Source organism: Callithrix jacchus, chromosome 1 (assembly GCF_049354715.1).
Source record: "Callithrix jacchus isolate 240 chromosome 1, calJac240_pri, whole genome shotgun sequence".
Classification (NCBI taxonomy): Eukaryota; Metazoa; Chordata; class Mammalia; order Primates; family Cebidae; genus Callithrix; species Callithrix jacchus.
In genome coordinates, this window is record NC_133502.1 from 184,824,930 (window position 1) to 184,850,285 (window position 25,356).

General features: G+C 62.7%; 3 protein-coding genes across 16 annotated transcripts in view; 1 reads left to right on the forward strand and 2 right to left on the reverse strand.

The window, feature by feature from the left end:
• GPSM1 (G protein signaling modulator 1) overlaps positions 1 to 8,621 on the forward strand; it is a 29,624-nt gene extending 21,003 nt beyond the window's left edge. For 2 of the 8 annotated variants that reach the window (XM_035263031.3, XM_078332011.1), the window contains 4 exons: positions 116 to 280; positions 4,813 to 4,969; positions 5,446 to 5,654; positions 7,050 to 8,621. In XM_035263031.3, the coding sequence (XP_035118922.1) occupies positions 116 to 280; positions 4,813 to 4,969; positions 5,446 to 5,654; positions 7,050 to 7,256 (738 nt within the window). In that variant the 3' untranslated portion in view covers positions 7,257 to 8,621. Of the gene's footprint in view, positions 1 to 115; positions 293 to 4,812; positions 4,970 to 5,445; positions 5,655 to 6,406 lie in introns of all 8 variants that reach the window. The other 6 variants (XM_035263017.3, XM_054238079.2, XM_035263037.3 and 3 more) reach the window with 6 other exon arrangements.
• DNLZ (DNL-type zinc finger) lies at positions 8,501 to 13,148 on the reverse strand. Of its 2 annotated transcripts, XR_013520166.1 has the most exons (4): positions 12,912 to 13,148; positions 12,101 to 12,240; positions 9,916 to 11,275; positions 8,501 to 8,870 (listed from the first exon to the last, which is right to left on the reverse strand). XR_013520166.1 is itself a non-coding variant. In XM_035263118.3 (3 exons), exons 1-3 carry the CDS (start codon positions 13,137 to 13,139, stop codon positions 11,107 to 11,109), a joined length of 537 nt encoding a protein of 178 aa, XP_035119009.2. In that variant the 5' UTR covers positions 13,140 to 13,148; the 3' UTR covers positions 8,501 to 11,106. The 2 variants fall into 2 exon arrangements, 1 of the variants encoding a protein (XP_035119009.2); XM_035263118.3 differs by having other exon boundaries at positions 8,501 to 11,275.
• Positions 13,149 to 13,362: 214 nt separating this feature from the next.
• CARD9 (caspase recruitment domain family member 9) lies at positions 13,363 to 23,404 on the reverse strand. Of its 6 annotated transcripts, XM_078332051.1 has the most exons (13): positions 23,319 to 23,404; positions 21,656 to 21,855; positions 21,082 to 21,219; positions 20,605 to 20,909; positions 20,292 to 20,471; positions 20,050 to 20,193; positions 19,517 to 19,642; positions 17,166 to 17,357; positions 16,736 to 16,777; positions 16,350 to 16,398; positions 14,522 to 14,598; positions 13,852 to 13,928; positions 13,363 to 13,767 (listed from the first exon to the last, which is right to left on the reverse strand). In XM_078332051.1, exons 2-13 carry the CDS (start codon positions 21,837 to 21,839, stop codon positions 13,668 to 13,670), a joined length of 1,614 nt encoding a protein of 537 aa, XP_078188177.1. In that variant the 5' UTR covers positions 21,840 to 21,855; positions 23,319 to 23,404; the 3' UTR covers positions 13,363 to 13,667. The 6 variants fall into 6 exon arrangements, with proteins under 6 accessions (XP_078188177.1, XP_078188170.1, XP_035118937.1 ...); XM_078332044.1 differs by having other exon boundaries at positions 21,082 to 21,855; XM_035263046.3 differs by lacking the exon at positions 23,319 to 23,404 and having other exon boundaries at positions 21,656 to 22,152.
• Between the last annotated feature and the right edge of the window lie 1,952 nt (positions 23,405 to 25,356).

The window sequence follows — 25,356 nt, forward strand, 5'->3', positions numbered from 1 at the left end:
AGCACCTACTATGTGTGTCCATGAAGTGGAGGCAGTCTGGCCTTCCCTTCAGGGTCCTGGGAGGGGACATGGGTTCATAGTTGCCCAGGAAACCCACAGCCTTACCCCTCCCCAGGAGCAGAATGGAGACAGCCAGCACTCGGGGGACTGGCGGGGGCCCAGCAGGGACTCGCTCCCCATCCCTGTGAGGAGCAGGAGGTACCAGGAAGGCGCTGACGCTGAGAGGAGGCCACAGGAGGGCAGCCACTCCCCGCTGGACAGCGCCGACGTACGGGTGCAGGTGCTGCGCACAGTAGGTGCCCTGACGGCAGAGCCAGGCCAAGAGGAGAGCTTGGCAACCGGGCACCAACTCTACTGCCAGCTGGTGGGGCCAGGCCAGGCACTCCAGGAGCAGGGGTCCCTCCCCAGAACACTTGGCGCAGGGCTGTCCCGGGACCCTGGTAGGGCTCCATGCAGGGCAGTGGGCTTAGCATTGTGGGTGCACCTGCCTCAGGCCCAGGCCACCGAAGAGCCTCCCGGAGACTTCCCTGGGCTCTTCCGCATGGAAAGCCCTGTCTCTCTTTGGGCCTTAGTTTCCCTCTTGTTCACCAGTTGGGGGCTGGCTCTTCCCAGTTTCCAGGTGGCCTCTCTCTCTGACCCCAGCCCCCACCCTCCCTCGTTGTGATCCTCCGGACCCATCTGCTAGTCACAGGAGCATGTCCCTGAAAGAGGGGAATGGCTGCCTCCACTGTGAGAGCCAGGCCGCACAGATGCCCCAATGGGGTACCCCTTCCTGAGGCAGCTCTTGGAGGCTCTGGTCAGTGAGGTCAAGCCTGTACCTGGCAGGGCCCTGGAGAGGTGGACAAAGCCACCGCAATCCCTGGGGGAATCCCGGGGTCCCTGAGCAGAGGGGCCTGTGGGGCACCTAAGGGGCAGGTGGGAAGCGCCCGAGCCATGTCCACGGTCAGGCCCTGGAGTGGAAACACCAGCTACGGCAGCTCCAGCCAGGCTGCAGTGCTGGGGCTTCTCCAAGTCTGGCAGGGGCCAGGGCAGGACCGATGGCCAGGGGGCTTGTGGAGGGGATGCAGCTGCGTGGCCTGTGGATGGCTGCAGAGCCCTTGGTGAGGGAACAGCAAGGGCTGGGTCCACCCAGGGATCCTCCTGGTCAGGGACTGGGAGGCCCCACCCCACCCTGCCCCACCCGGGCTCAGGGTCACGAGTTGAGCTGCATTGGAGGTTTTGGTGGGGCAGAGGGTCAGAGCCCAGCAAGCATCAGCAGTGCAGCCTAGGGGCCACCCCAAGTCCTCAGGGTTAGCCAGGAGCCCCTGCATTGCTGCAGCACACAGCAGTGGGGGAGGGGTGGGACAGTGGCACTGACTGCCAAGCGTGTGGGGGATGGATTCAGGACAGACAGACAGACGAGGGTCAGGCTCAGGGATGGCGGGGGGATGGGGGACAGGCCGGGCCTCTGACTGCTGGCAGGTGTCCACTGTCTGGGGGCCTCTCCAGCCATAGGGGAGCCAGTTGGCATTCAGGGACACAGATGGGCCAAGTCCTGGTTCAGAGGTCATCCTGGAGCTCCCCCAAACAGGGCGGCTGGGTCCAAAGCACCAGAAATGAGTCTGAAACAGTTCCCCCGTGGCTCCAACCTGCAGAGGGCATGGGTGCCAGGCCGGGATGCCTGTCCTTCCCACCAGCAGGGCGCAGCCTACCCTCCCCTCATTCTACCCTAGCACTGCCTGACCCTCTGGGCTGGGTTCATCCCAGGGAGCACCTGGTCAGGCCTTCCCAGGGGTCCCAGTGGCCCCCAGCCTCTCTGGGACTGGAGGGGGGAGCAGGACTGGGACCCAGGCACCTGCCCTGTCCACAGCTAGCCCTGCCCATCATATCTGGGCCACCAAGGAAGGAGCGGGAGGCTGCTCCAGTCAAGATCCTGGCACCAGACAGACCGGGTCCCTGGGTCTCTGAGGATGTGCCAGGGCCTCCTGGTTCTCTGTTGACCTGAACCCCACTGGCCTTCCTGAGGTCAGGGCCTTGGGTACTCCCCTAGTAAGGGCCGTCTGCGCCCTGGTGGCAGCCTGCGTGGGTGGGTGGGGGACACACCCCTGGGCAGTGGTGGCCGGGTGGGCCCCCTGCCCCCTCTGCTGGGGTCCTCAGGGGAGGGTGTTCACCTCTGAGCTGAGGTCCTTGTCTGTCAAGTACAGCTGATGCTGACACTGTGCCATTGCTCTTGTTGACCAGCCAGCCCCTGCCCCTCCACACCCTGTGCTGACAGTGCAGGGGCCTGGCAGCCAGCGCATTCAGGGCTTTGGGGTCTAAGCAGGTGCAGCTGGGTGTGGTCTGCGGGTCAGAGAACTCATCCTGGGGTGGAGGGCAGGGGGCAGGGCAGGGTTGGCCTCAGAGGCTGGGGACAGTGTGGGTCCAGCCAGGAACAAGACAGAGGGGCAGCAGGCAGCAGGCTGGAGCTGAGCTGGCCGGGAGGCCCAAGCCAGGGCACTGGGGAGCCATCAAGGGCTGTGGGGCAGGAAGGGCCGGCCCAAACAGAGGAGTCCAGATGAGGAGGACAGCAGCCCACCTAGCTCCTCTGCACCTGTCTCCAGAGTCAGGCTGAAGAAAGAGGTGGCTTCCCCCAGCTGGCCTAGCTCCGGAGGGAGGCCCAGAGGCCCGGGTGTCATCGGAAAAAGGGCTCTTTGGCAGGCTGTCCGCCCACACAGCCTTCCAGCATGTCTGCCCACAGGCGTGGGGGGAGGCTCGCTGCTGCACTCTCTGGGGAGTAAACACTCTCAGGAGCTTGTGTGTGTGAGCGCGTGTGTGAGCCTGCATGTGCGTGGGTGTGTGTGTGAGCCCGAGTGTGTGCATGCGCTCAAGTGAGAGGGGCAGTACTAGGAGGGCTGAGCCTCGCCCAGGATCCTATTTAAGCCTCAGGCATCCCAGCCTCGGGGCTGCAGTTGGCACTTTGGGCAGGGCAGTGGTGGCCCTGGGCACCCTGGGTCCCACCTGGGCTCTGTGTGGTCAAGCACCCAGCATGGCTCCTGCTGCTGTGGAGAGAGCCTGTGATCTGCGTAAGTCTAGGGTACCTGGGTTCCTGACAGGTGGAGGCTCGAGGAGCACACATCCTCCGTGAAGCCGAGTGGAGTGGACCTGGTCAGGGAATGTTTCCCTCCGTGGGAGAAACTGGGCTTGCACTAAAGCAAGAGAGACTGGAGTCAGACTTGAGAAAGAACTCTGAGAGCTTCAGGAAGGAGGGAGCCAGGGCTTTGGACAAGGGAGAGTCTAGAGCAGGGAGGTGGGACCCCAAGTCCCCCTGGACATGTTCTACTGGGACCTAAATGCAGGGGCAGCTGGCCTTGGGGCCCAGGGTCCTGCTCCTCAGGGGCTCAAAACTCTCTGGAGCTTCTCCCCATACCAGCCGAGGTTTTGCACCTATGGTCTTGAACCCCTGCCCACGTGAGGGATGCATGGCCTCAGGGAAGGGAAGGGCTGCCTGGCATGGGACCCTGGGAGGGGCTCTGCCATGGCGCCTGGGACATGGCCCCTGATGGGTCCTGCCTTTCCCAGGAGGGCCCTTGCTCAGTTCACTGGGCCCCACGTCACCGGGGGAAGCGGAGCTTGGGCCAGATGCAGCTGTATCCAAGGTCACCACAGCCGGGAAGCCAGTCCCTTTTAGACCAGGAGGCCACATCCTCCCTGGGAGTTACCTGTGTGGCTCCCCCACTGCCACCCTCTGCCTGGACCTGCAGCTCCCGGAGCCCCGGCCCTGTGCCTGCGGCCCTCCCCGCAGCCTGGGGCAGTTCTCCCCACCCTCCTGGCTGGGGAATGGGGGCAGTGGGGGTGTTGCTACAGGCTTGAGCCAGGCCGAAGGAGAGAGAAGGGGGTGCTAGAACTCCCCCTCCCAGCTCTGCCTCAGGGACAGGAGCAACCGTGACAGCTGGGGAGTGACTCCAGAGCCTGGAGCCCTGTGGGGTCTCTCCTAAAACAGGGCTGCCCACGGGCCCATGGCTCAGCTCAGGGGTCTTTTTTGCTCCAGTGTGACCTTGGATAGGTCACATGCATCTCTGGACCTCACTCTCCTGTGCCCTGTCTCCTGGGCTGGGGGTCAGCTGTCAGGAGTTCCAGGCAGCGTGGGGCACCCAGGAGGCAGCATCTCTGCCCACATCGTGTCTTTTGATAACTTCGTTCAGCTGCGAGCCCAGCACTGAGCGGGCCTGGAAGATGGACAGGCTGGGCCGGGCAGTGTGTGCCAGCACTGGTGGGCAGGTGGATGGGGCTTTGGAACCATCATAGCCACCCCTCAGCCCCGGGGTCCCGACCAGGCCCCCTGAGGCTGGGTCACGGGGTGAACCTGCTTCGGCTGAGCCCCTCAGGTGGCCACAGGAGACACACCCTCCAGCCTCCGTTGTTTGGATGTGTAGACTGAGGCCAGGGCGGCGTCCATTCCTTCCATGTTCATTCATGCAGCAGACACTGGTGAGGGCTAAGTGCGGCAGGGACGCAGGGAGCTGGTGGTAGGGCCGACAGAGGGCGTGGCAGGCACAGCGCAGGAGGTGAGGGAGGCTTCCAGGATGTCTGGGGAGGGTGGGCAGGTGACAACAGAGGCCTGGACCGAGCTGGCAGCCACAGGAAGGGAGAAGTCTAGGGGAGTCAGCAGGTGCCAGGGGGTGGCACGTCCTGGGGAGGGATAGTCAGCAGTGGGGAGGGATAGCCGGCAGGGGGCAGGTGCGGGTCCCGACCTTGGCCAGGGTCTCAGAAGTGTGTGGCCCTGGCAAGCAGCCCCAGTCTTGTGCAGGGGGGTGCTGTGGGACTTTGGCCACAGTGACCCCACTGCCTCCCCAGAGCATCCCGAGGGTCCCGTCCTCTGACGAGGAGTGCTTCTTTGACCTGCTGACCAAGTTCCAGAGCAGCCGCATGGATGACCAGCGTTGTCCCCTGGAAGACGGCCAGGCTGGGGCTGCCGAGGCCACGGCCGCCCCCACCCTGGAGGACAGGATCGGTGAGTGTCCTGCTCAGCTGGGCCCTCCCCTTGGGCTCATCTGCAGGGGCCAGGACCAGGGCTCCCATCCTGCTTCCAGGGAGGAGCTTTCAGGGGACAGACCAGCAGGCCAGCTGCAGAGCACCCGTCATAGGGTGCACCCTCCCAGCCTCCAAAGAGCGGCATCCCAGGAAGTGTGTAATCAGCCCGCCCTCCAGAAAACGCTGTCAGGGCTCATGAGCGGCCTTGGAGCAGTTGTGGGAAGCCGCATTCTCCTCCTGTCACCCCCTGAAAGCCCTGGAGGTGGGCGTGGGAGCCAAAGCAGGGGCAGCAGCTGAGAGCCGCCTAAGCCAGGCGGCGGAGACTCCCCCGGGAGCCGTGGGCCCCAGAGCACCATGAGATGAGCTGGGCTCAGAGGTCAGCGCTTACTGTGGCCACAGCCCGAGCCCCAGACCTGACCCACACTGGGTTCCAGGCCTCACCCTCCACCCCCACAGCTCAGACCTCGATGACTGCCTCACCCCAGACCGAGGAATTCTTCGACCTCATCGCTAGCTCCCAGAGCCGCAGACTGGACGACCAGCGGGCCAGTGTGGGCAGCCTGCCGGGACTGCGAATTACCCACAGCAATGCGGGGCACCTCCGAGGCCACGGCGAGCCCCAGGAGCCAGAGGATGACTTCTTCAACATGCTCATCAAGTACCAGGTGGGCTGCGGCTGGGGCGGGCTTGGCTCATGGCCCCTTTGCCATCCATGGTGGAGGCAGCAAATGGGTCCTGGGGAGTGAGGTTCCTCCATCCCAGGCCAGGTGTGGGGGACTCAGCTAGTATCACCAGATGACCAGGGGTGCCTGACCCTGGAACCCTACTCCTGGGAGCCCCAGGCTGCTGGGGAGACCAGAGATCCCCACAGAAGGCAACCCCAGGACACCCCCAGGCTGGGCCACCCCCCTGCTGCACAGGAACTCAGTGGGGACTGGGGTGGTCACAGGTCCTGCATCTGGTGGCCTCAGTATTCCCCACCATCCCTCCACAGCCTCCACACCCAGCAGGGAAAACACCCCGAGAGTGGGGAGGGCAGGGGGACCCAGGGCTGCCGGCTGGCCGTCAGGACAAAGGCAGGGACCATCCAGGGACCCATGCAGTGGACAGCAGGGGCAGAAGGTCCAGCCACAGAGGGCAGAGCCAGGGCTGCGGCTCCAGTCCGGCAGCCACACCGGGGGTGCCCTCCCCACCTGTGTAGGGGGAGCCAGGTAGGGCGGCCGGACTGGGGACTGCTGAGCTAAGCTGTCCCAACCAGGGCCGCAAACTCTGGGGGCTTGCCGTCCCTGCGGGGATGCAGCCACTGCTGGGAAGGGTTTCAGGGCCCATAGACTCAGGAGCAAGCTGGGGGTGGAGGCAGCTTGGCCCACCCACGCACCAAGCCAGCAAGTTTCCAGGTCTGCTGTCCTCCCCACAGCAGAGAGGAAGCCGTGGCCCAGGGCAAGGCGTCCGACCAGCCACCTCCAAACCAGCCCCACCCAAGAGGCCCAGAGCCCCCCGTTCGCACGCATGCCTGCGCCAGCTCCCGACCCTCCTGCTCCAGGTCCTTCAGAGAAGCCCAGACGCCCCCTTGGCCCCCTGGCCTTCACGCTGGAGCAGGCGAGGCCCATGGGGTCGGCCACCTAACCTAAGGGGGAATCCTGGGGAGTCCCATGCTTCGGGCTCTGGGAGCTGAGACCCCAGGCCTGCCGGGTCAGCCCCAGGCTATGCCAGCTTCCAGGGCTGGGCAGCCTCCAACGCTGCCCTGGTCACTGTCTCCTGGGCCTGGCACACCCACGCCCAATGGGAACCATTGGACCTGCTTTTCTGGGTGGGCCTGCCCTGGGCTCCTGGGGGTCGGGGAGAGAGAGGCCTCCAGAAGCTGCCTCAGAGTCCGGGCTCCCAGCACAAGACCCCAGCATGAGGCAGGCCCTGGAGCCAATTTCCTGGGTGGACACGGGGAGGCCCAGAACAGGCCTGTGAGCAGTGCACGCCGGCCCTCCAGAACCGCCATTGTCCACCAGCCCCCGGACCACCAGGCCTGGGGAGGGTGAGGCTGCCAACTGCACGTGTCCACCCAGTCCTCCAGGATCGATGACCAGCGCTGCCCACCACCCGACGTGCTGCCCCGGGGCCCCACCATGCCTGACGAGGACTTCTTCAGCCTCATCCAGAGGGTGCAGGCCAAGCGCATGGACGAGCAGCGGGTGGACCTCGCGGGGGGCCTGGAGCAGGCGGCAGGTGACCTGCCCGAGCCCCAGCAGCAGTGCCAGCCCGGTACCAGCTAAGGCCCTGTGCCCACCGCCAGGCCCACCCTGTCCCCACTTCCGGATGCTGGGCTCACAGTCACAGCCATGACCTCCAGAGGCCATCGCCGAGGACAGGCACTGGGCATGCAGCCCCATGGCCTCCCTGACCCAGGGTGGCAGGCTCAGGCCAAGCTGCCCATGGAGGGAGGGCGTGCTTCCATCTTGGGCTGGGACCCCATGGCTCTTGGCTTCCTCCCCTGCCCCCGCCACACGCCAAACAGGGCCTTTGGCATATCAGCCCCAACCCGGTGCTGTGCAGACTCCCCCACCCTCTTCCCCAAGCCCTTCCCACTCTGCCCTGCCCTGCCAAACGTGAAGCCCTGGTGTCTCCCCCACCCTCCCCAAAGGTGTCTCTGAGCCTCTTCAGGGTCACCGTGTTCTGTCCCCCCAAAGCTGACCCTTGGACGGCCCTATGGCAGGCATGCTCCTCCCCTCTGGCTTTGTCCCCAGGCAGGGCTCCCTCCAAGCCTGTCTCCCCACTCCTGCCCCAGCTGGAGGAGGAAGAGGTCAGAGACCACAGAAGGCCCCCCCAGACCAGTCATGGCAGACCAGGCTGCAGCAGCAGCCCTGAGGGTCTCCCCACCCAAGTCCCAGTACCCTGCCAGGGCCTTGACGGGGGTTGGGCCTGTCTCTAGAGCAGAGGAAACAGCCGGCCATGAACAGTGGCCTTCCAAAACCCCCAGCTAGGAAGAAGGGCAGGGTTTGACCCTAGGGATGCTAGCTGGCAACGGGAACAGTGCCCAGTGAGGGTGGGAGGCAGCACCAGGCTCTGTAACTCTCACCCGAGTGGGGGGTCAATGGAAGCTGGGGAGGCTTCACTCAGCTCAACCCTACAGAACCCCAGATGAGAACCCCCTCCTCCCACCAGCTGGGGGAGATGACATCACTGCTGTCTCCCCATGGGGAGGGGCCCACAGGTCACCAAGCTTGAGACCCTGCGACCTGAAGGAACTGCCAGAGCCTGAGATGGGCCTGAGGTCGCCTGATCCTGTCCATGCCCAGCCTTGGCACCTCCCAAGAGTGCCTCAGGCCCTACCATGGCCCCACACCCCCCAGGGCTGGCAGTTCCATCCAGGAGGGTGCCTCCAGGCCCCGCTCTCAGGCCGGTGTGGAGAGGAGTCCTGGGACTGACGAGGTGACCCACTTCTGGAGGGGCAGGGCCACACCCGAGGGCAGGGACAGATGCCCAAACACAGGGTCTCCCGGATATGGCACTTGCATACTTGAATGTACATGCATATTTATTGCTCACATGTCTGTGCCACGTTGTCAATGGGTCCTTTCCAACCCAAAAGGTACATTTGTTTTTCTGTTTTTTCCTGAAAAATAAAGTTGGCCAAGTGAGTGTGGCCCATGTGGGCTTAGTGCCAGGGTGGCCTGGCCCAGGTAAAGAGGCTGCACTGAGCACAGTGTCCACAGACACCACTGTCTGGGCTCCGGAGACCTCAGAGAGATGGAGCTCCCAAATTAGCCAGGCGTGGTGGTCCCAGCTACTCGGGAGGCTGGGGCAGGAGAACTGCTTGAACCCGGGAGGTGGAGGTTGTCAGGAGCCGAGATCACACCACTGCACTCCAGCCTGGAGACAGACACCATCTCAAAAAAAAAAAAAAAAAAAAAATGGAGTTCCCACTGCATTTAACCCATGGGGCAGCTGGGGCGCAGAGGGGTGAAGTGGCTGTTAGCTGTCACCACTGACCCCTGCACCTGCCTCCTCACGCCCCCGGCCCCTAGGGAGACAGAACATGCTCTGAGCTGCTGGGGGTGGCCTTCCAGCAGCCCTCCCCTCTCCCCCTCCCCCGTTAGCCCCACTGCTGCCACCCACCTGCAATTAGGGGAGGGAGGTCCTTCCCTAGAGTCTGACCTGACCTGGTTGGGCTCAGGGTCTGGGCTCTGAGGTGCAATGGAGGAGCTGGAGGCAGATGGGCAGTCTCAGGGCTTGTCTGGGCGATGCCTGTGGCAGGCAGCACCCCCACGGGGCCCCATCAGGGGACACACAGCCGAGCTGAGCAATCGGGCTCCCACTCGACTCAGCCCATGTGGCCAGGTTGGCAGCCACAGCCCGTGTGTGCTGGTTGACTCCATTGCCACCTCACCCCTGAAGGGGCTTTGGGAACCAGAATGGACAAGTACTCCAGGTCTGGAGTCCCAGCCAGCTGTGGGCAGTGGCCCAGGCACACAGGGTCCATGTAACCTCGCAGGGCCTGGGACCACTCACAGCCAGGGAGGTGTGGCCATGCCCCCACGCTGCTGGCTGGCTGGCACCTGGGACAGCCTCTGAAGGTGCGGCTGGGGAGCCTTCTTGGAGAGGCATGCCGTAGCAACAGATGCCTGGGCCAGCAGCCGTCCCTGGTAGGCAGGGATGTCCCAGAGGGTTGGCGGGTGCAGATAGGGGAGATTAGGATGGCAAACCCCCTGGCAGAAACCTGGCTATGGGAGTGGGGCTCGGGGAGGGAAGGGCAGAGGGACATGGCGGGCTCCAGGGTACCTCAGGCAGGAGCTGGTGGGACACATCTGGCTCAGGGGTGGAATAGAACTTTACTCCCTAGGAATGTGCCAGCCTTGGAAGGGGTGTCCTTCCAGGGCCAGCCTGGGCCCAGAGGTGCCGGCATCAGACACAAAAAGACATGGTAACGTCTACCTCCCAACTCCCGGCCTCCATCTCCCATCTGTAAGAGGACGATTGGCCTGAGCAGCTCTCCTCCGTCCAGTTCTGCACTTCCAGGTCTGAACAGCTCCCTGGACCTCCAGACATGCTGGTCCAGGCCCTCTGGAGGCAGTGAGGCAGCCAGGCCAAGCCCAGCCCTACTGGCCCCTGCACTTCCAGTGCCTCTATGGAGGAGCAGGCCAGGGAGCGGGGGCTCAGCCCGGAGGAAGATAGTTTCCACATATGGCACAGAGGCTCCAGGAGGGAGTAACAGAGGGTTGTTGGCTGACAGGACAGGTGATCGAGGCAAATCCCATGCTACAAGCTCACTGGGGACAATGTGGCCGCGCCCTGGCCTCCCACGGCTGGCTGTGAGCTGGCAATCCCAGCCAGGTCCCACTGGGAGGGGCCGCACTGGGTCCCTGTCGCGCTGTCCTCCTCCACCTCCCACGGCACCCCATCCCGTCTCTTCCCTGCCATAGTGTGGTGGGTGATTAATGCTGAAGGTCACAAAGCATGGAACATTTCTGCAAATAAACAGGCCCCTGCGTTTGCTCACTCGTTTTCATAAACACAGAGACATCTGCAGGCAGTCAAACAAGGCTGGAGACAAACCCCACAAGCCTCAGAGGCCCTGGGGGCACACTGCCCACCAAGGGAGGGAGGCCCAGCTGGCTCCCCTGGAGGGGCCTGGAGCTCCTGACCCTCGGCCATCACAGCTGCTAGTCCTGTGTGGGCTAGGGCTCAGGTCTGCACTGGCTCACAGAAGTATGGATTAGCAGCACTGTCCAAGGGGATGGCGAGGGGCTTGCAGGGGAAGGCTGAGGCTCACAGGGGTGGTGACCTGCCCAAAGCCACGCAGCAACAGCCAGGAGGGGGTCTGACTCTGCATCCAGCCCCCTCTCCACACACCCATGGCCCTTGTGGGCCCATGCAAGGTGGCTCCGAGTAGGAGAAACCAGGGTGAGGCCCAGGGTCCTGCGGCTCCAATGTCCCACCCAGCAGCACCAGGGATTCAGAGCAGTCCTTCTAACTCCAGAAAAAGAAACGCCACCGGGGCCTCAGGCCCCAGCACCCGGAAGGGATGTTTGTTTATTGATAGAAAACAGGCCAAGTCCGGAGAGGCCCAGGACCAAAATATCCTTCTGGAAGGCAGAAGTTCCACACTACCCGGGAGCGAAGGGGTCAGCTCGGCTCCGTCTTGCCAGGGCGGGTGGGATCCTCGTCCTCACCCGATTCTGGAGCAGCAGTGGATGTGGAGGCCCCTGCAGCCTCCAGAACCAGTTCCAGGGCTCCCTCGCCAGCCACACGGTGCACCTGCTCACCTCTGGCCGCCAGGATCTCTTCAATATTTCTGAGAGGCAGGGAGGCAATGTGGCTCTTCAGGTCCCCCTACCCCTACCCTGCACTTCAGTCCCCTCAGGGCACCCCATGGCCAGGCTGGAGCTGTGAGCGCCATGCCCAGCACTCCTGTGGCATCAGGCCACAGGGGCACTTCAGACGCTGGCCTGTGCACCCCCTCCAGCCCTGTGTCTCAGCTGGTAAGCGCTGCCTCAGGAAACCAGTCCCACCTTCTATGTGCCAGAGGGAAGTCTACATAGCCCTGGGTCTGATGGGAGGACAGCCCCAGCCCCAAGGGCCAGGCACCACCAAGCACCTGGCATGCTGGTCTCAGACCTGCTGCTGCTGTTACTGTCCTGTCCTCAGATGGGAACGTGGAGCTCAGAGGGCAAAGGGTACTGCCTAAGACCTCCCAGCCAGGTGGTGGCCAGGCAAGACCCGGACCAGGCTCCCTACACCACCTCCACTGCTCTCCCAGCAGCCAGGGCCCACACCCCAAGCCTCGCTATGGCCCAGCCATCCCAAGATGGCAGAGGGCAAGAAAGTACCACACCAGAGAGGGACAAGGCTGGCAGTGAGGGCAGAGGGTAGGCAAAGAGGCAGGGCCATGAGGCAAGATTTAGCATCTAAAATGTACCCCCTACATGGGGCAGACTTACACTAAAAAGCTGTCTGGGGTTTATCGGAAATTCTCATTTAACTGTGTGTCTTGTATTGACAAGGTGGCTGGATTGCCAAGGTGGGATCTATAAACCTCCACACTAGGGGAACTTTCCCCGAGGGAGGCCAGGGTCCTTCTGGGTGGGCTCCTGGCCCAGCCCTAGGGTACAGGCCTCACCTCTTTCCATTCAGGTCCGAGAACCAGCCAAGGTTGTCTGCGATTATGTGGTGGTTCTGGCAGCCTGGACAGGTCACAATGACCACGCCTTGGTGATAGGCCAGCTTGGAGATGCGCTTCGAGGACCTAGTCCCACAGATCTGGCTGGGACAGGACAGCTGGTGAGGCTGTGAGCACCGCCACGCCCCTCCCAGGAAGACCCACCCCTCGAGGGGTAACTCCACCCACCTCACCTTCTCCGGGGGAGGCCCCTCCCCTGAGATAGCTCCACCCACCCCACACTCTCTCGGGAAGACCCGCCCATCGAGGGATAGCTCCACCCACCTCAAAATCTCTGAGGCCCCGCCTCTGAGGAATAGCTCCACCCACTCCACACGCTCTCTCGGGAAGACCTGCCCCTCGAGGGGTAGCTCCACCCGCCTCACCCATTCCGGGGAAGGCCCCGCCCCTGAGAGATAGCTCCACCCATCCCACACCCTCTCTCCGGAAGACCTGCCCCTCGAGGGATAGCTCCACCCACCTCACGCTCTCCAGGGAAGGCCCCTCTCCCTAGTGATAGCTCCACCCACCCCAGCCTCACCATCTCCTGGGAAGGCCCCGCACCAGGGATAGCTTCAACCCTTCTCGTGGTCCGACCCCGCTCCCTCCCAGAAGGCCTCACACCCACCAGACCCCAAGGGATGGCTCCACCCCTTCTTGTGACTTGACCCCACCCCCCCGGAAGACCTCCCCGCACCGGGCTGCTTCTCCCCGCAGGCCGTCTAGGGCCAGGTGTGAGTCTGGCCCCGGCTCCGTCCCGCCGTGTGCCCACCTTGCAAGTGTAGACGAGCTGGTAGTGCGCCACCTCCACGCGTCCCAGCACCGCCTCGGGCCCCGGCCCAGGCTCGGAGCTTGAGCGCCGCCAGCCCCAGGTCAAGGCCCGCCGCCTTCTTGCGACCTCCGTGCGGGCCCCGCGGCCCCACAGCAGCCTCAGGCAGGACTCCCGGGGCTGCACGCGGTACAGCAGCCTCGGCGTGCTGCCCAGCGCCGCCCGCAGCATCCCGCCCGCGGACTCAGCCCGCCCCGCCCCCCCGCCATCTTGGAAGCGGGCACCGGGCGGAAGCGGCCTATCTGGGCCTCCGGGCTGGGGCGCGCTGCGATCTGCCGCCCCCTGGCAGCTTGGTGGGGGCTCTGCGCCCACGTGCTGCCCGCACCCCAGGACATCGCGGGTCCGCAGCGAGGAGGGACGGTCGTAGGGCTGCTCCCGAGCGTGGGAGCGGGAATTCGGGTCACCCGTGTTATTTATTTACGTAGCCGCGTTTTCTAACACTTATACAATGCATGCATGTATCGTGTGTTACATAGTGAAATAGAACAGACCCTGACATTACGCAAATGCGTCTGCACGGGGTGGCGAGCACCCGCGTGGGCTCCGCAAGCTGAAGGTCGCTTAACAGAACACCCCAACGTTCGGGGGCCGGGCTGGGGCTTTCAGGGCACCAGACTCCTGGTTCCAAGCCCAGGGCGTCGGCACCCGTGGGTGGCAGGGCCGGTAGGCGTGCCCTGGGCCGGGCCCGTGCTGCTGTGGCTAGGAGCCCTCGGTGTCGGTGTTGTCGCTGCCCGTGGTGTTCTCCCGGTCCGCCTCCCCCTGCCGCCAGCCGTTCTGCATCTTCCTGAGGGCACGCTTCCTGCGAAGACACAGGGGTCTCAGGCGCAAACCCGGCTACCCCTCCCCAGTCCACTTTGGAGGAGGTTGGGGGCCACCTGCCTACCTGCGGTAGTTCTCAAAACTCTCCTTGAGGCGCCGCCGCTCCTTCTCTGGGGGCTCCCCGCTGCTCAGGCCTGCGTCCTGGAGAAGGGGAAGGCTCTTGCCGGCACCCCGAAGGACCCCACCCTTGTCACGCACCCCCCACTGGCCCCTGAAACTGAAGACTGGTGGGGAAGCAGGGAGCCCAGACAGCCTCAGCCCAGCTCAGGGCCAAGTCTGCCCCGGGGGACCTGCCTGTACCCCAGGAGGGGAGCCAGTGTGGGCATTCTGCCTTTCAGATGCCAGGACACACCCAGGAGGCCAAGCCACAGCTCCAGCCTGGGCTCCAGGCCTTCGTTTCTACAACAAAGCCTGAGGCAGCCCTTGCTGTCAGGGCTCCTGTGCCAGTTTACTCAGGATTGATGCTGCATCTGCTGTAAAGGCCCCCAAGAAACCAGGACCCGGTGCATCCACCTCCAAGCCTCCACTAGCTGCTGCAGTGCCCGAGAAAGGAGGGTGGTCCCCTTCACATCCCAGACACTGCACCCCAAGCACTGAGGACAGAGACCTTGTGGTCGGTCACCCCTCAGCCTTTGGGACCACTGCAGGGGGTGCCCAGGGTGAGGAGCCACCCTCCCTGTGATCAGTCACCCTGAGGCCCCCAGCTGGGGGAGCCCATCCTGAGACAGCCTTACATGGGGAATCAGTGAAAGCTGCTCCTGGTGCAGAGTTGCAAAGGGCTGCTCCCGGCTCCCACCGCCGGCCAGGCCGCCTGGAAAGGAGAGTCATTCCTGCGGGGTCTGCCCACCCCACCTGCAGGGCCACGCACAGCCAGGCTGCCACACCCCTCCTCGGCATTGCTGACACCCTGTGGGGCTGTCTTCCAAGGCCTGGTGGGACCCCCACGTGGGTCCAGTGGAGACTGCATTCTGTAGGTTGCCTGTTCATTGCCCCAGGAGGCCGCTGGACAGCAACCCAGGCCCAGCACTCCCACCAGTGACTGCCTCTCCCTCCCCACCCCAGGGGACACTTGTCCTGCCAACTGGGGCCCCAGGTTCCACCTGGTCTCTGTGGTCTGTTCTCTGGGTGACCTTGGCCATTTTACTTATCCCCCAGCCCCAGCTTCCAGATCTGTGGAGTGTGGGTGGTGGAAACAGAGACAGGCACATGTCATGGGCTGCCTGTGCTGAAGATGGGCCTTGCTCAGGGCAGCCTAGAGGCCTCTGGGTGCACAGCTGCCACCTCCTACCTTTGTCGGAGAGCTGGCTGCCCCCCAGGCAGGAAGGCCTCGCAGACCTCAGGGGAGCTTAAGCCTGGGTGGGGCCTGAGCTGCACTGCCCCCCATCACTCCAAAGCATTTGTGGGCATGTCAGCCCTGGGGAGAGGGTTGGGGATGCCACGTTGGCTGTCCTGGCCCTCCCGAGGGGGGGCTGGGGTACTGCGGCAATTGGGAGAAAACCTTCAGGTGGCTGGACCCCTCAAAACCTGCCAGAACCTGGGCAGACCAGGGATCAGGATCCTTGGGCAGAAACCACGTACGTCCAGTCTCAGCTATGCCCCAGGGAGGGCCAGACCTGGGCCATCCTGGTGGCTGGCAGCCCCTCCTTAGAGCCAGTATCCTCCCCTGCTCACCCTCTGACCTTCACACCTGCCCCCTGGGGCTTCTGCCACAGCCACCCCAGGGGATGGAAGTAGTGCCTGAGCTGGACTCCTGGGTCCTGCTCGCCTCTGCCCACGTGGGGGCTCAGCATCCCCACGTTCAACTGTTCTGGGCTGCGGCCAAAGGTGCTGGTCTTCACTTCTCCATCTGCAACTCCATCTTCCCTTTCCGCCTCAGCTCGAAGGCCACAGCCTGGTGCTCAAGAAGCTTGTCCGACTCCCATGCAGCCTCCCAGGGCCCCTCCCCCGGGCCCTCCCCGACCCCTGCCTGATACCACATTCAGAGCAAACACCTACCCCATAACCACGGCCCACTCTGGGCACTCAGGCTGCTCCCAGCTAGCAACCCCAGTCCTTCTCCAGACAGGCAGAGGGGTCCTGCCCCACCGCTAGAAGCCCCCGACACTGCCCCGCCCCATGGCCCCGGGACACAGCAGGCCCTTGGCCACCCCTTCATTGGGCCCTGTCCCTCAAGCCCCAGGGAGTCCCGTCTCACCCTACTTTCTTTCTCACCCCTAGCCTCGTGCACCTGGGCATTTGCTCATTGCCACCTCTCTCTGCCCAAGAGGAAGCTTGGAGCAGGCAGGACTCTGCACCGTGGGGGCTGCCCTAAGGGGCACCACACTCCCCACCACAGGGAACACTTGTCCCACCAACCAGGGCCCTGGGTTCCAACTGGACTCTGGTCTGTTCTCTGGGTGCCATGTCCATTTTACTTATCCCCCAGCCCCAGCTTCCCCATCTGTGGAGTGAGGGTGGTAGAGGCCGAGACAGGCGTGTGTCACGCACGGCTGCCTGCACTGAAGATGGGCCTCGCTTGGGGCAGCTGGGAGGCCTCCGGGTGCACAGCCATCACCTCCTCACCTTTGTCTGAGAGCTGGGTGTCCTCCTCCAGGTCCTGGGGGAGCGAGAGCTTCGGAAGAGAAGCGAGATGTCCTGTTAGGCCCCTCTGCCAGGGACTGGACCTGGCCACACTGCCCACCCCAGCTCTTGGCCATCGCTGTCACCCCCTGCACAGAGCTTCTCAGCGACTCAGGCACCCAGCCAGGAAGGTCCTGCCATGAGGGTGCCAGGAGGTGGGCACTGTCCTTACCCTTTGAGCTGTCGGAGGCCTTAGTGTGTGGCTGCTTGCTCTTCCTCCACCCAGCCTGGCCACCAAGGAGGACCATGTGACGGGAAGTGTGGGGTTATGCCTGGTGGCAGCTCAGGTGAAGGAGGGGCAGCCCTATGCTGGCTGGGGTCTCACTCACCTCCTGGGAGCTCCTAGGTGAGCCATCCTCCAGGTCGGAGCTCTGCGGTCATAGAAAATGGGGTGAGTAGGCAGGCTGTGAGGGCCTAGGGCTCCCCAGACATGGAGTGGACAGGGAACAAGAGTGGGATCCTCCGGGGGGCCCTGGGCATGCCCTCAGCCACAACAACCCCCTCCATGAACAGAACCACCTGCTAGGCTACCTGATGGCCAGGCCCAGGCCCCACCCCAGCCCTGCAGCCCACTTCCTACTGGGGCCCCAATCTGCCCCTCTGCCCTCACCCCCCTTCGAGGAGGGGCTCCGTTAGGTTGGGGCCCATCACAGAGGAGGATTGGGTAAGGAAGGCCAGGGCCAGGGTATCCTGAGGCTCCATGCTCCCCGAGCCCTGTACCCCCTCAGCTCCCCTCCCTGCCCCATGCACCAGGCCCACCAGGACGAGCATCTCCAGCTGCTGCCGCCTGAGCCTGCCCTCCACGGCCAGGAGCTGCGCCTCACGCTGGAACAGCTGCAGCTGCAGCTCATCAGCCTTCTCGCCCAGCTCCCGCACGTGCTTGCGCAGCACGTCCTTCTCCTGAAGGCCCCGGGCGTGCAGGGTGTGCAGCTCCTCCCGTGTGGCGATGGCCTGACAGGACAGTGCAAGACCAACCCTCAGTGAGGCCCCAAGCTCACCCTGGGTCCTTAGCCTGACCACCCAACTCCCAGCACAGGCCCCGAGGACATCCAGCCGCTGGCTGCAGTGGCCAGCCCCAGTCCCTCCCTTTTTGTGCTCTGCGGACATGAAGCCAGCATTTGAGGGATTGTAAAGGTGACACTTAAAACAATATAAGGAAGGCTCACCCTCAGAATAGGCCCTGCAGCCCTCCTCTGTCTCCTCCCATGCCTGCACCCCCGGTGGACACAGCGTGTGCTATGCACCCCTACACATGCACACGGGATGAATTTTGGATGCAGCTTGATATGGAGAACCTGACCCTCCATAGCTAAAACTCCTTCATGAACGCAGCATGCTTTACCATCCCTGTCCCTGCCGCAGACGCTGAGGCACAGGAGCAAACATGCAGACAGAAGACGGCCTGACCACCCACGCAGCAGAGGCTGAGAGGGCCTCACCTAACGCCTGCCCACTCAGCTTCCCTAATCCCTGCCCACTCCCCCTCCCTGCACAGCCCCAAGGGAGGTCCTGTCTCGGGAGCAGCCCCAACCCCCACGCAGCACAGCTGAACCTGCCCTTTCTTCTCCAACTTGGGGTGGGCTAGGTGTGAGTGAGGCTGTGGTGGGGCCCCTACAGGAGCTCCAAGCCTGAGCTTCTCTCTCGGGGGCAGGGGCTTCCTTTATGGCCCCAGGGGTCTCGTTTTAAGGCTCCTGATTCAGGCAAACCACAGTCCAGCATTCGCTGAAGCAGCAATGGTGTCCATCAGAAACAACCTCAGAATGGGACTTGGGACGGGACCTGGGAAGCAGACACAGCCCTGTCCTTGCTGCCGCCTCAGCCTCTCAAATATCTGGGGCCACAGGCGTGGGCCACCATGTCAAATTTTTTTTTTTTTTTTAGATGGAGCCTCACTCTGTCACCCAGGCTGGAGTGCAGTGGCACGATCTCAGCTCACTGCAACCACCGCCTCCTGGATTCAAGTGATTCTCCTGCCTCAGTCTTTTGAGTAGCTGGGATTACAGGTGCCCACCAATATGCCTGGCTAATTTTTGTATTTTTAGTAGAGAAAGCGTTTCACCATGCTGGCCAGGCTGGTCTCAAACTCCTGACCTCAAGTGATCTACCCACCTCGCCCTTCCAGACTGTTGGGATTACAGGGTTGAGCCACCCCATCCAGCCAAGATTGTTTTTCAAGATTAAAAAAAGCTACTGGTAAGACAAATTAAAAGTAAAAAAAAAAAAAAAAAAAGCTACTGGTAAAACAAGACAGAAGGCTTCCATTTTCATAAAACAAAAGCAAAAAAAAAAAAAAAAAGGTTCTTTCCTATGATCCATGTTAAAGGGGAAAAAAAGAAAGAAAGAGGGAGGAAGGGAGGAAGGGAAGAAAGCAAAAAAGAGGCCGGGCGTGGTGGCTCAAGCCTGTAATCCCAGCACTTTGGGAGGCTGAGACGGGTGGATCACGAGGTCAAGAGATCGAGACCATCCTGGTTAACATGGTGAAACCCCGTCTCTACTAAAAATACAAAAATTAGCTGGGCATGGTGTGGCGTGCCTGTAATCCCAGCTACTCAGGAGGCTGAGGCAGGAGAATTGCCTGAACCCAGAAGGCAGAGGTTGCGGCGAGCCAAGATTGCGCCATTGCACTCCAGCCTGGGTGACAAGAGCGAAACTCTGGCTCAAAAAAGAAAAAAAAAAAGAAAGCAGAAAAGAAAAAAGAAAGAGAAAGGAAGGAAGAAGATGGCAGGGAGGGGAAGGGGGGGAGGGGAGGGGAATATCTGTTAAGATGGAGCGGGATGGTAGAAGTTTCCCCTGACAGCAGGCTGGGATGAGGGAGTATTGACTTCATCAGTTTACTTTTTTTTTAGTGTTAGATATTCCTTCTGTTACTTAAAAAACAGGTCAGTGTGTTGGCTTAACCTGCAATCCCAGCGCTTTGGGAAGCTGAGGCCAGAGGATTTGCTTGAGGCCAGTAGTTTGAGGCCAGCCTGGGTGACATAGCGAGACCCCATCTCAAAAATAACAAAATAAAGATTAAAAACCCTCTGACAACTGCCCTCAAGGCCTGTGGCCCTGGTGCACCCACCTCGAATGGGGCACTCTGTTCCCCAGCCCCCACCGTGAGCACCCACCTGGTCCCGCTCGACAGCGACCTCCTCCATCTGCAACAGGATGGCCTCGATGCGGTCCTTGTACACCTTGCAGTCCTTGCGCAGGGCCCGACACTGCAGCTCCAACATCTCCTTCTCCTCCACGAACTGCAGGGGGTAGCAGCTCAGCCCCCAAGGCCTGAGGCTCCCCATTCTGACCAGTTGGGGGGTGCTCCAGCTAGGAGCTCAGGAACATGGGTCAGGTCAGTCGGGATGTTGGGGGAGGCCATAGGAGCCCCCAGGCCCCTATTACCCCGCCCTTCCAGACCACAGCAGCGCAGGGCTCTCCCCAGGCCTCAGGCACTGCCGTGCCCAGCTACAAGGAGCCCATGGCCTTTGCCATGGGGTGCAGGTGAGCAAGGAGTGATCACCATCCACTGTGCCTCCAGGAGTGGGTGAGTGGAGATGCTGCACTGGGGTCCCCGCACCCCACCTTCCAGACAGAGTGGGCGGAGCTCAGCCCACCTAGCCTAGCATGGCCCCCAGGGGCCACATGTCCTCGCCTGCGCTCGTACCCGGGCGTGACGGGCCTCGCCCTGGCGGAGGTCCTTGCGCAGGGAGAAGATGGTGCTGGCCTGCTCCTGGTGGTCCCGCAGCGCCTGCCTCCAGTCCTCTTCCAGCACCTGGATGTAGGGGCTGCTCCTGTCCAGCTTTCCCTCCTGAAGGGGGCAAAAAGCAATGGCCCAGCTGGGAAGGCCCATGCCACCCTGCCAGGCTGCACCCGCCCCACCTGTGCCCGCCCTGCCCGCAGCCACACCTGAACCGAGGCCTCCAGCTCCTGCACCCGGGCCTGCAGCAGGGCCTTCTCCTGCTGTAGCTCCCACAGCAGCTCCTGGCTGGGCCGCTGCTCCATGGCGTGCCTGAGCTTCAGTGTGTGCTTGCGTTCCACCTTGCAATCGTCCTCGGCCTTCATGAGGCTGTGCTTGAGCCGGTCGATCTGCAGAAGGCCGGGTGAGCCCAGCCATCCACTCCAGGTGCTGACAGCCGACCCACGGGGCTGCCCCCGACCCGCAGACCCCACCAGGCCAGGCGAGGGGGGCCACCCTGGTTCCCTGGGGCAGCAGGCGCACCTCCAGCTGCAGGTCGCGGTTCCGCATGAGCGCAGCGCCCTTCTCCTCGCTCTGGCGCGCCAGGCGCATGGCCAGGTCATAGTTCTCCTCCTTGCAGCGCTTGAGCTCACGGCTGCCGGCCTCGCACTCCTCCTTGAGCCTCTGCACACGCTCCTGGTGCTTGCGTAGCAGGCTGTCCTTCACCCGCAGCTCCTTGATGAAGTCGTCCTTGGAGCTCAGCAGCGCAGTCAGGTCCTGCACCTTCTTCTGCAGCTTCATGACCTCAGTCATCAGCAGCTGTGTCAGGCCTGACTCCCCGGACGCATCTGTGGACCGGGCCAGTGTCAGACAGGGCCCTTGTTCCCTGGCAGTCCAGCTCCATCACGCCTCGCGCTGTGGCAGGAGCTCAGGGCTCCTAAGCATGTGGGCCTGTCGGTTGACCGAGCACCACTGCCCAGCCCCGCCTTCCCTGCTGGCCCTGCCTTCCCCGTCACTCACCGATGATCATGGAGAAAACTCGGGCTGGCTCCTTGCCCGTGACCTTCTTGTACAGTTGCGGGTAGTAGAGCTCTAAGCTCTCGAGGAAGGCCACATAGCCCTTGTGGCCTGTCCGCTGCAGGATATCCAGGAGAACACCTGCAGGCCAGAGAGGCCGAAAAAGGGGCGGGGTGCTGGCGGGGCAGAGGGCTGGGATGGGTGGGCCCGGGGGCGGGGAGAGGTGGAGGCTGGGACGCAGAGGAGGTGTGCTGCTGTCTGGATCGTGGAAGAGGCACCCTGAGGGTCTAGGTGCTAGGCTGGGGGCAGTGCTGCCCACCCACCCCTTGGCTGTCTCAGGAGTCCCTGCTGTGGTGGGAGCCCCATGACCCCTCTTGGCAGCACCGAGCCAGCAAGAGAGGGCTGGGGGGTGGGGCGGCCACATGTCAGGGTTGAGTTTGGGCCTCACTGGGTGGCCAGGGGCAAAGCTGGGTGGGGTTCCTCTGGAGTTGAGGGTCAGGGTCGCAGAGCCTGCAGCCACCTCCGAGCTGGCTCCTTGGTTGGGTTTGGGGCCAGGAGCCTGTGGGACAGCACTGACCTACTTTCCGTTTGCGGATGACCAGGTTGGGGTCACTGAGCACCTGTTCCTCATCATCGGGATTCAGGACCTTGCACTGCCGCAGGTAGGGTGTGATGCGTGAGGGGTCGATGACCGAGGTGAGCGTCACCCGGAAGCCCTCCAGGGCACTCCAGCACTCATCATCGTTCTCGTAGTCCGACATGGCCCCAGCAGGCAGGCTGAGGAGAGTTGGGGCAGCCACTGAGCGTGACACGGCCTCCTGCCCCCACCCAGGCCCTGCTCCCACTCCCTTCTCAGATGCTGGGCCAGGGCTCTTGTCAGGGCTGTCAAGGGGATCAGCCCAGGGGCGTCTAGGAGAGGTGCCCATTCCCACAGCCAGATCCCCCAGGGAGGCAGCAGAGACACAGTGACACCTTCCCCTTCAGGTCCCTCCACAGCCTTTCCTAGCCCCTGCTGCTGCCCCTTGGCCATCCTGTCACCCAGATATGCACCCAGGGAGGCACAGATGGGTCCGAGAGAGGAACCCCCCCTTCAGCATGACCCCCACTCTGGCCTCTGCATCCTGGACACTCCCAATTCACCTTGGAGCCCTGGAGCCTGCAAGGACAGCCACCTCCATGGGTGGAGTGGTGTGAGCACCTGCCTGGCACTCTGGCCAGGCCAAGCTGGGTGAGAGCAGGTTGGCCTGTGACCCTCCCACCAGCACAGCAGCTGGGGGAGCTGGTCCTTCTGGGACTTCCTCATTCCCCTGACCGACACCCGCTCACATCCCGGGCTGTGCCCTCCCTCCTCCATGGCCGGCTGCTGATGATGCAAGAGTTGCCGCCCAGCCCTGCCACAGCTGCCAGGGTCACTGTACCAGCCAGGTAGAGCTGCCCACAGGAGTGTGTCTCTGTCACCCCCCCACTCCCTGGCCCCACAACCCTGGGAGGGGCTGTCAGTGTTGCCCTGGCCAGCCAGGAGTGCTGCTGTGGCATTTTCTCCAGGTTCCTAGGTGCTGGGCACCAGTGAATTCCTGGACTCTTCTGCCCCCCAGCCACCCCCTCCAGGACCATCTCGCTCACTGCAACAAAAGAACTACCCATGTTGGGACCAGCCACTGCTGTCCCTTTCTGCCAGCATGGTAGAAGCCTCCGCCACTGAAAGCCACTCCCTCCGGGACTGTGACTGGGCCAAGGCGGGGAGCACCCACATGGTCCTGCCTCCCACGCAAGACCCTGCTCCTCAGACAGCCTCCAGCCCCGCTGGGAAAGCTGGTTTCCAGCCCAAAGGAGCTGGGTCACCTCTCCTGGAGACAGTTGCCCCAGGCTTAGTCTTGTGAGGATTTTCTCAACTTCCTGCCGTGCTTTGTCTTCCCATTCAGGCCAATTTTGACAAACAGACAAGGGACTAAATAGAAGCACCACCCACACGGCAGACAGTCCTGGGAACACTGGGCCCCTGCCTTGCCTCTCCAGCCTGAATCCAGAGTCCCACCTGCCTCGGCTGGTAATGCCACTGAAATGTACACAGTGGCCGTGAAACGGATGGGGCCGCACATGGAGGCTGCCCGGCTCCCTGTGGAAAGCCTCATGCTGCTCTGGGGCATCAGCGCCAGGATCCTGAATGAGACTGACACCAACCTTCCTGGCCACCTTTCAGAAAAGCACCAGACCTACCCACCTGAGGGTCCAGGACCCACCTGACCGAAGACAAACCAGGAGTCTGGGCTGCAGAGCCTCTGGGAGATGCTACCCGTGACTGCAGGGAAGAGGAGCACGCTGGGATGCCTGGGCACTTCCTGATGGCTTCTGGTTAACTCCACAGTCCCGCCAGTCCTCCCACAGGGGGACAGTCCCTGGTGGCTTGCCTTCTGATTCGCCCAGCCCAGGAGGCCCCAAGAGGTGGGGCAGAAGGAAGTGGAAGTCCTCTGCCCTCCAGGGAAGCTGCTCCCAGCACTCCCAGCCTGTCTGGTGGCCAGGGGTCCTGGGGCTGCCTTAGAGGCCTAGCCCTGGCGCCTGGCAAGTAAAAGAGAAAGCAGAGGCTCCTAGAGGGCCCGACAAGGTCGGCCCACACCCAGTTGCTCTGACCTGGTCACAGACTTCTGGAGGCTTCTTCAGTTGGGCATGCTGTATGCAAACACCCTCGCCCTCACCAGCATCTCGGGACAGTGGGGCAGGGCTGGGCCAGCTGATATGGCCATGCCCTCAGGGCACGTGCAGGGGAGCACACAGCCACACAGCATGACCAGAACTCACCTTGGCCACAAAAGGGCTGCAGCCCACCTAATGACCCCCAGGAGGCCACTGCAGCCTGCCCAGGGCCACGGCACCAGCCACCACCCCCGCTGCACACGGGAGAAACGTCCCTTCCAGAAGTGTCACTCGACCTTGGTATTTATGCTCATGATGAGGCATCCCTGCCTCACCAGGATGCACATGGGGACTAAGGCCACTCCCAGGGTCCCCCAAACCAGCTTAAGAAGGGCCGGTGATGACAGGGCACAGCTCCGCCCTCATCCACGACAGCAGGCAGCAGAGTCTGCCCTGAACTGTGCACTTCAGCATGTGGGCTGCCAGAGCTTCATCCCTGCAGGCTTGGGAACCCCCAGGCCCTGGCTCACCCGGTAAAGCTGGTTGAACCAAGTTGCCACCCAGCAGCTTTGAGAAGGGGCCACCAGGCTGGAAGGGCAGGAAGCTGGTGTGGCGCTCACCTAGCCCTTCCAGCCTCCAGCCCTCAGACCTCTGCAGGGACAGCACCTGACACCATGCATTGAGTGAACTCTTAGGGTCCTCCCGGGCGCTCGGGGTGGTCTGTTAGGGTCCTCCTGGGCACTCAGAGTGAACACTTAGGGTCCTCCCGGGCTCTCGGGGTAGACACTTAGGGTCATCCTGGGCTCTCGGGACCAACACTTAGGGTCCTCATGGGCTCTTGGGAAAGCCACATTACAGGGGGCTGTGCCCCTGACCAGCAGCACGAGTGTGCGGGCAGAAGTGCCATCCTGGGCCTTGCTGAGAGTGGGTGCAAGCTGGTGCCAGGCCCTCATGAGCCAGTGTTTCCCCAGCTTGTAGAACAAGGACCCTAGTATCTTCCTTGTGTTGAGTGTCTTTAGGAATTAATACATGTATCATGTTCTCTAACCATATCAGAAGTAAGCTAAAAATCAGTAACAGGTATCTGGAAAATCCGTAAGTATTTGGAAATGAAATATACCTCTAAATCACCCACAGGCCACAGGGGCCCACAGAAGATGAGGCACCAGCTACTAAAGAACCAGGCACAGTAACACATGTTCGGGAGCCAGGCTGCCCGGGTGACCAGAGCTGAGTCCCTACAATGGTTCCAGTGAAGGAGTGAAGCCCACAGGAGCACCAAGAGCCTGAGGATGTTGGCATGGAGACAAAGGAGAGGCTGCAAGGGGTCAGAAAGGGAAGATGAGGCCTGGTCTTGTGCCAAGAAAGGGCCATGCAAAAGGAACAGTGAAGGTGGGTGGGGGGATGCCGTGTTTGGGTAGCCAGGTCACCTGTTCCAGGGAACCCCCGGCTCAGCCGGAGCAGCGCAAGGCTGGCGGCCGTCTGGGGTGGGCACTGGCTCAGTCTGAAGGACAGAGCCACAGATGCTTTCCAAGAAATGGGCGAAAGCCTGCGTCTCTGCCAGGAGGGCAGCCAGGGTACAGGGGGCTCAAGGACCACAGCGCTGAGCCCCAGCACCCTGCTGTCCCCAGACTGCCTGCACTAGAG